Below are 8,516 nucleotides of genomic sequence, written 5' to 3'. Positions count from 1 at the left end.
GATAAGTACTGCCATTGCATATTGTCGGCTAAGTTTTGTAGTATAACAAATTATTTAGCACCTAATAATTAACGTTACTTGAAATGAAAAACAAAAACAGTGTTAAGTGATTTCAAGCCGCTTGCAACTACGACGGTTTAATGCTTACCAATTGGTGAAAGTTTCGTTAATTTATCTAATGACAGCGTTTAGCTAAAACTGACTACAATTTATCGTGGATTTATCCAAACTTATCTTGTTTTTGACGACCTGAACCGTGACCATATTGCGGTGAAGGATAAAAATCATCAAAGAAGAGCAAATAAACATAAAATGATCATGCCTAGGGTACTTTTCCAAAAATTTCCAAAAGCTGTCCCAAAACGACCACACCAACAGAACGACCAGGAGTTGTTTACCAATCGACAATAATAAAATATTATTGTTGACGCACACCTTTCGAAAAGCACAACCGTGCGCGAATCGTCAACGTCCTTTGACCCAACGACAGGCAAACGGTCACCTTCTGGCACGGAACGGAAAACCCATCACCCAAGATCAAATATTTGGTCCGAATCGGAGTCCCGCGTTCGCCAGAACAAAAACAAACCAACCCACCCCTAAAACAATAATAAACATCGGCCATCGAAATGGGCAAATTGTACTTGAGGGATGAGCACAATACGATGCACTACAATGTAAGACATTCAACTAAGCTTGAACGGAGTGTGGTTTGAAGGTTGGACGGAATTGGTTCAATCGTCAAATTGGTTCAATCGATATCTCGTCGGGCGGAGCCCAAGGACCGCCGGGAGGACTGCGGATTATTTTGTTCGCTTCATTCGTTCGTGTTTACAAACATCATCCGTCTTCGGGCGGTTTATGATTCCGGCGACTGCAGACTGCATGGTGGACCGACTCGGGGAAATCTTCAGCACATTCTTGGGGGCGGAAAGACATCCATGCATCAGCTAACGAGAAATCGCGGGAGAAAAATATTTTGATAACGTGGAGTTTTTTTTTCGCCCGAATACTCGGAGGCACGGAGGAACACGTGAAAATTCTTCATAAATAAACATACATTTGATGGAGTTGAAAACACCCTTTCAACGGTCATACGGTGATACATTGCCGTGCATAAGGTAAGAAACACGAATAAGAAAATCTTTCGCCTCGTTTTTGCTCGAGATAAATTGTTCAAGCGTCTCATCTCCGTCCACCGAGGGAAGCCAAACTTCGGCGACGAGATCAACGGTCCTTATGGTTTATTTATTTTTTCAATTACTTGTCACAACTTTCTCCAGCTGGCCACCGCCGTTAGAGGGGGAAACTCCAGAAGAAAAAATAACTTTCGTCCTTATTTAAACAAAAAGACACTCTCGTGCAGTGTAAAATTTTGCTAAAGTTCATTTTTACTAGTCCCGTCGCTTTCCACGCGCTCGGGAGGAGAAGGTGAAGGCCAAAAGATTGGCTGGAAAATCATGTTCCTCAGTTTTCCATGTTTTCATGCTACGACTAAAATTGACACACACTCACACACTCTTATTTTCTCTCTCTCTTTCGTGACGTTTCTTAAAAGTTGTCCTGTTCAGTTGGTTCCGGGTATTGAAATGGTCTTTCAAGGATTTTTCCCTATTGTTGGCTGAAAGGAAAAATGAAATTTAAAACGAGAAAAGAAGCGAGATTCGTAGTTAAAGTTGTGGGATAGCATGTCATTTTATTTTCGAAGGGTTTTGGCCACTGGTTGACATGTTGTTGTTAAAGTTTTAACAAGCAAGATTTTCAGTGCTGCAAAAAGGGCTAACCGTGTCAATGAAATTTGATGTTTTCCTCAGAAAAGAATGAAAAATGAAAAAAATGTATAGTTGAACAATAGTTTTTTTAACAAATACCAGTTTTTTTTTATATCATTCCGGGAAGTTAGACTCTAAAGAATTGCAATTCCATTCTGATTGAAAAATGAAACTTTCTAAAAACACGTGAACACGTTTGGAAAATAAGGGAAAGTTAATTATACGCCGTCATAATTAAAAGGTGTAATCAAAATGGGGAACCATTTACAAGCACGTTTTATCGTTATTTTCTCTACCTTTCAATTAATGTTTCCCGTTAACGAGGGTTTTTTCTGGGCATTCTTTCAATTACTTCTCCGATGGGGTTTCACAAAGGTCGTTCAATTACTTCAACAATGAGGTTTTTCTCAAATTGTCCCTCGACCAAGAAGCAGTCTTTACCACATTTTATACGGGTCTTATGATGTTTGACTTTCAACTGATGTCTACCTTTTGCTCGCCATTAGTGGTCTCGTATTTTTCCACTACGAACTTGGCAACGACGATATTGATTCATTTACGTGCCATATATTTCTCGTACTATTTTTAGCGAATCTCGGCTTCGTCGATGATTGAATTCCGTCTACCACTCCGGTGGTGTGTATAGCTCACCGGACACGAAACCAAAAGCAACTAGGGAACTTCAGCAAAATGGAAAATTAAATTCACTTAGTCCAGTAAAACAGTAAACAAGGAGAGAGGAAAAATATGGCATCAACGCAATCAACTAGATGGTTTCTGAATTGCAATGAAGCTTGATTCACCAAGCTAAGTTTGACGGGTTTCTATATTGCAACGCAATGTTGTTTTGCGATTTCAACTGCTTTTTTTACAATTCATTACAACAAGGTATTCAATTCGCTGTAAAATGTCTTGAAAGATGGTCGCTTTTGTGTAACATTTCCATTTCTTTGACTCAAAGTGCTGTGTATTTGATTGTGGAATCACAAACATATTTGACAAGAAAACGTATCAAAGTGAAAACATCAGGATAAGTGTTTTAGCGGAAGTTAAACATCGCAGCACACAAACGGTTGGATTGTTTGAAAATAGTTGAGAGATTATTTCCCCCCCCCCCCCCCCCCCCCTTTGCTGCCACCCGCGGAAATCATGCGAGAAGGATTAACTAAACTGAAAACCGTGGAGCAAAATGTGTGGGCCTTTTCGAAGCGGAATCGAGCGAAAAATGTCAGCCGAGAAGCCACTGCTGGTCGGTTGGCGACCATTAGGATTATTCAATTTTATTATTCATCTGTGCTGCTTTATCTGGCGCGTTTTTTTTCTGTCGCGATAGATTCCTTTTTTACCGGGTGTTTTCTCTCAAACTGTCCTGTGTGCCTGTTTCGCTTTCACTCACTCGCTCACTCGCCACTTTTGCAGATCATCCCGGAGCAACCCGGACCGTGGGATCGTGGAGCAAAACGTGTATGAATCATTAATCTGCTTAAATAGCTTCCGGGGATAGCATGACCTGTGCGCATTGTTGGAACTTAATCTCGGCAATGGTCCGGGAAAAGCGTGTCCCTGTGAGTGTGCAGGAATGGTTGAGTCGTGAAATGCTTGCCGCCACCAGTTGGGGCACCTGGGCAGGGCGGAAGGATGGGATTAGGCTTGCAGGCGTGTCCGGGAAATTCGTGCCATGATTTACAAACAGTTACGAGTGCCGTCCATTGTTATTGGAACGCGTTCGGCGGAAGGGAAGTTGGTTGCCGGGCACATTAGCTGATTAGGTGTGACGGTGTGTGTGTGTGTGTGCGTTTGTATGTCGGCAAGGACCGCCATAACCGGAAGATGGCTTTAATTTTTAACCTCTCATTACGAAACGATCGCACAAACGGACCGGCACGCGTCTTGCATAATTTCACACACGGGTTTTAACATTGCGTCCACGGAAAGGGGTTGGAGTTTTCGGTAGGATAAACCCAACCACTTCAACACCGTTATTCCGCAAAGTGTTGGTGGACGTCCTTGGAACGGCCGGTGATCCTATCCAACAGTCAATTATACTCCCAGAACAGGGAAGGAGGGGATTTAAAGCCGATGAAATCCATTCACGGTTTACCGATAAAGAGCTTCTCGGAATGTAATTTCCCGTTAAATGGGCAGTTTTAATTCAGCTCACCGGAGGTGGTTAAGTCCAATCATTCGAGCACTGTACGCCCGCAAATATTCCCTCAGAAATGTATTAATTTTCAATGAAGTTAATTAAGATGCTGGGTATTATCAGGCGTGTTTTGGCGGTTGATTAATGTTAATGAGTTCTTTAAAATGCACACAAAAAGGTAAACACGTATTCAAAGGTAAAGGTACGTATTAATTCCCATTCAATCTGGTAATTGTGAAGTTAAAAAAAATGAAATTCCTTTGTTTTACGTGCTGCGGCAAAATGAATGTTGATGCGTTTTTGAAAAGCTCGCACAGCGGGAAGAGTAGAATTAAACGGACAATTTTTATCTGCTCATAAAATATACGTCCATTCAGTACTCCGCGCCAGTACGGAAACCGGGAACGGCAATATTGAAATTTATGTACGCTTTTCATCATCTTCCGCTGGCCCCAAAACCCATCCTCACCCGACAAACGCCCGCTTCTTACACTTGAATGGCTCGCGTGTTAGTACCGGGATTGGGATTGGGATTGGGTCGGGTTTTTATCATCAAATCCACTTAGGCATTCATAAGATTCGGTGTAGATCTGGCTGACAAACGTGACATAAAACATTGTTTTCTCCTCTCCAAAGGACTCTTCCCCCCTCTCCTCAAACACATACGTTCCAAACGTGGGTAACGGCTCACTTTTAAGCATCAGAGGGGTCAACCATCAAACAGGGGAATCATATTTTTTGCCATATCTTGTGGCATCCCAGTTTTGATATGTGTGTCCGGTGTCAAAATACGGGGGAAAATAAAAAATAAAAATGAAAAACTCAAACCCCACGTGCGGGTCCGAGTTTTGGGGGATTTTATTTTCCCGTTTCGACTTGTGTGACAGCATCGGTTTTTTGCACTATTTTCCACGCCGTCCCAGTGCGGTCCCAAGGACAGACACGGGCACACGAGTGTTTGTGTTGTGCTCACTCACAGCTATCATCGTGTTGGGCCGGGCTGTGATCCAATACACTGTGCAATAATGGAGCAGTGGGAATGCATAATTCAGTCATAGTTTTCGATCCTCCGCGACGCTTTGCGAAGAGCCGAGAGTTTTCCATGTTTTGCCCACACCGAGCGGAAAAGCAGAGGATAAAAATGTAAAGTGAAAAGTGTAGATGTGTTAAATAACGTGAGTTCAGTAAAGTTAACTTTATGCATTTTCTCAGTAAATTTATTAGAAACAAAACTCTTGTAAAATGTTTTCAAGTGATTCAAATAATGAGGCAGTTAATAATAAAACGAAGTTATTTCTCAGTATTTACTCTTGATCTATTAATTTACTGAAATAACATATATAACAGCATAAAACCTAAAAAACCATGGCTAATCAACCACACTTGGATCATTTCAATCTCAATGCGAACAGTTTATCGATTATGACTCTCGGGTGACCGGAAACATTTAATCAACATTCAAAACAACTGTTGGCATGTAATTTGCTGATTGGCAAGAGCTTTCGTTCGATGTGGTGAGATAATTTCATCACGTCTGGTTGGTGTCCCTTTCGTTTTTTTTTGCTTTAAACTATATCTGACACGCACCAAATGCTCGTTCAACGGCGCGCAACGGGATTGTCCATTTTTGGGGAGCCACAAACAAGCGAGTAGAGAAAGGATTTGCATATTTATGTATTATTCTCAGCATCGCATGGCTCTATTGTCTGGTTGGTTCCGTGTTGTTGGTGTGTACGGACTTAATTTCCGCTTGCAGTTTGTTGAACCGTTTGCACTTTTATTTTCGTCCATTGTTTTCCAACTCCCCCCCAAGGGGAGGTGGAAGGTGTTACATGTAACTGGAAGGGGTGTCGTATGTTTGGTGAAAGCTTCGGGTTCATCGGGACAAAAGTGTCCATGGACGCCAAACGAGCAATAACCTGATTTCCTCCCTTAATTCGTACAACAAGCAGCCAACGCGAACGTGTGGAAAAAAGCTTCTTTTTGGTGGGAAAATTGGGAAAATGGGATTGCAGAAGCTTTCGCAGCGCATCGTTGGGGGCAGTTTGGTGTTGGTTGGTATTCGTTCTCCCACTCTTTATGTCACTCCATCCAGCGGTGCCATTCCGTTACACCGGAAACGGGGGACAACCATCAGCTCCCGGCGATTCCCGTGATTGTTGGTGATGCAATTTTAATCGGAAAGGAGGAAAAAAGGGAAAAATCAAATCACTCGACGCTGCCGACGATCATTGGCTGGCGTGCAATTGGTACGACAAGCAGATTATCATAATTTTCTGTGATATTTCATCGCCCACGATTGTTGTTGATTCAAATGGTTCCCATTCGTCGTTGGAGCTTCATGTTGGATTATTTTTAGCAATGGAGGCGCCCTGCCCTGCCGTACGGTAGGCAGGTCGATAAGCCGATGGGAAGTGACTGGGGTGGCCATTTTCCTGCACACAGCACACTCACACACAGCCACATACATCCCGGGCCGTGTTTGTTTCGATTGTCTGTGATTGTTGACGTGCAGAAACGTCGTTTTTCCTTGCCGCCTGTCTGGAGGGGAGAAAAATGGCAGCAAAAAACCGGCATGTGTACCGTTTTCCTCTTCCTTTTGTACGCAACAACAAGAACGATGTTGTATCGATTTGGCTCGAGCGGGTGGGCATGAATATGAATGGCTCGAATACGGGTGCTCGATCGATCAGTGCAAACGTTCCCAAAATGGAGGAGGAAAAGGAAAACGCCATCGAAGAGGACTCATTCCGAGGCTAATAATTACAGTTTCCGCGGAAGTGGACAATAGCACGAATGTTGCGGATTGGTTGTGATTGTGTTTGGCGGATTTGTTCATTTCCCTTCCTGCAAAATGGATGATTATTGGCACGAAAGAAAATTAATGTCCGTACGATCTGCGTAAGGAGAGAAAAATAGGGGTTCGTCGTTTTGGTGCTACTAGAAGTTAGAAGAAACTTATGGAACATTTGATGTAAATGTTTTACTTTAATTGAGTGTGAAATATCATTGTTAAACTAACGAAACTGATATTGTTTCTAAGCGTATAAAAAGTTGGTGGTATTATAAAATTGGATTTATGAACTTCAAAAATTTAATTGTAAATTTGTAATGTGGAAATTACCATCAAGAGTTTGTGCCAGTGTAAGGTCGTATCAGAATTTTACTCATTTTCATAGAAGTAAATGGTCCTTTGAACGAATTCCATATCAAGCCATCTTCTTTGAATTGTTGCTGGTTGATGTAACGGCCATTTAGATTGCTGAAATTAAAACATAACGATGAGGCGTAAACATATTTGGCGGAAGCTTTTCGGGATGAGCTTTTACACGTACCTTGCGTAACAATCCTTGTACCACCAGCCACCATGGTACATGAACGCACAGTTATTCGTATGCGCATCATTGTCCTGATCGTGTGTGCTAAATTTCGAGTTGAGGTGATACTTTAGTGAATCGCCCGCAGTTCCAGAGTACTTGCCCAACGTCTTCAACACGAACTGCTCCGACTCATCACCGATGCGGAAGTCATCGTAGTTTGCGTACGCCGTCTCATTCTCGAACGATTCCAGCAGGATCAGCAGCTCGTGGCGGTTCCCCGTCAGTAGTCGATGCATGTGCTTAAGCCCTAGCCAGTGTTCCCCCCGTTGATCACCAAAGCCGTCCCTGTAGTCATGCCAGTCCCGGTTGAAGGTCAGTGATCCGTCGAAGCGGTGTTGCAGTACGACCCACGAACCATCAAGTCGGCCATCGTTGTGGTTCTCGATCGTTTCCACTCTGCACGGCACGTTCAGCTGTTGGCACAGGGACGTCTGTTCATTGAGATTCGGTAATCCACTTAAGCGTTGATTCAAGCTGGTTCCCGAAGCCTGAAGGCTGCGCATCAGCTGCTCGATCTGCAGGGTTTGATTTTTTGCCAACTCGTCCAGCTTCTCCTGTATGCGACCCTCCAAAGCGGAGAGGTGTGTTAGCAGCAGCTCGAAGAGAAATCCACTGATCTGAACGTTGTTGGCTTCGGTTTGCTGCTGCCCGGACACGGTGGCCAACACTCCAAACACCACCAAAAAGATCACGGTCCGCATCGAGATGTTGTTTTCGTTAGGTACTTGCCTTTAAGCGGCCAACACTTGCACACTGGTTTTAGTTTGACAGCGAAGTGATAAGGTACCTCGCGAATAAGAGATGTTCGGGCTAAGGTTAAATGCTGTTCAAACTGGTTTTTAAGGCTCGAATGTGTTTGTTTCAAGAATTTCATCAAGACGATGACTCGGTTCCGCGTGGAGATCAGATGTTGATTGTTTTGTAGTAGTAACAGACGCCACGATGGCGATGTATTGATGAAATTAATATTATGCCTTATTCGATTAACAGATTATGTTTCTTTCCAAACTAACAATTATTTATTTTGGGCTTACTGACTATTTAACTCATTACAACATTATTTTCACTATCCGATAAAATCATATGATGAAAAAGAATATGTCAACTGTTCTCATTGATTATTTGAATCTTAAAATAACAACAAAAAGGGATTCATACAGTCAATAAAATATTTCTTTATTCTCTTCAACAATGACAAATATGGAAAGGACTACAACGATT

General features: G+C 42.6%; 1 protein-coding gene across 1 annotated transcript; it reads right to left on the bottom strand.

Moving 5' to 3' along the window:
- Positions 1-7,041: 7,041 nt before the first annotated feature.
- On the bottom strand, positions 7,042-7,996 carry LOC131294425 (microfibril-associated glycoprotein 4-like). Its single transcript, XM_058322472.1, has 2 exons — positions 7,251-7,996; positions 7,042-7,177 (listed from the first exon to the last, which is right to left on the bottom strand). The coding sequence occupies exons 1-2, from the start codon at positions 7,994-7,996 to the stop codon at positions 7,042-7,044; spliced, it is 882 nt and encodes a 293-aa protein (XP_058178455.1).
- Positions 7,997-8,516: the final 520 nt, after the last annotated feature.

Source organism: Anopheles ziemanni, chromosome 2, assembly GCF_943734765.1.
Source record: "Anopheles ziemanni chromosome 2, idAnoZiCoDA_A2_x.2, whole genome shotgun sequence".
Classification (NCBI taxonomy): Eukaryota; Metazoa; Arthropoda; class Insecta; order Diptera; family Culicidae; genus Anopheles; species Anopheles ziemanni.
The sequence above is the reverse complement of the archived record's forward strand: the minus strand, read 5'-3'. Positions and strand labels throughout refer to the sequence as shown.

Bases quoted from the DNA above. Each gene is read 5' to 3' on its own strand.
- LOC131294425 (XM_058322472.1), bottom strand. From the start codon at position 7,996: ATGCGGACCGTGATCTTTTTGGTGGTGTTTGGAGTGTTGGCCACCGTG. The intron at 7,178-7,250 runs GTACGTGTAAAA...TTTTAATTTCAG, and splicing joins TACAAGGATTGTTACGCAAG to CAATCTAAATGGCCGTTACA.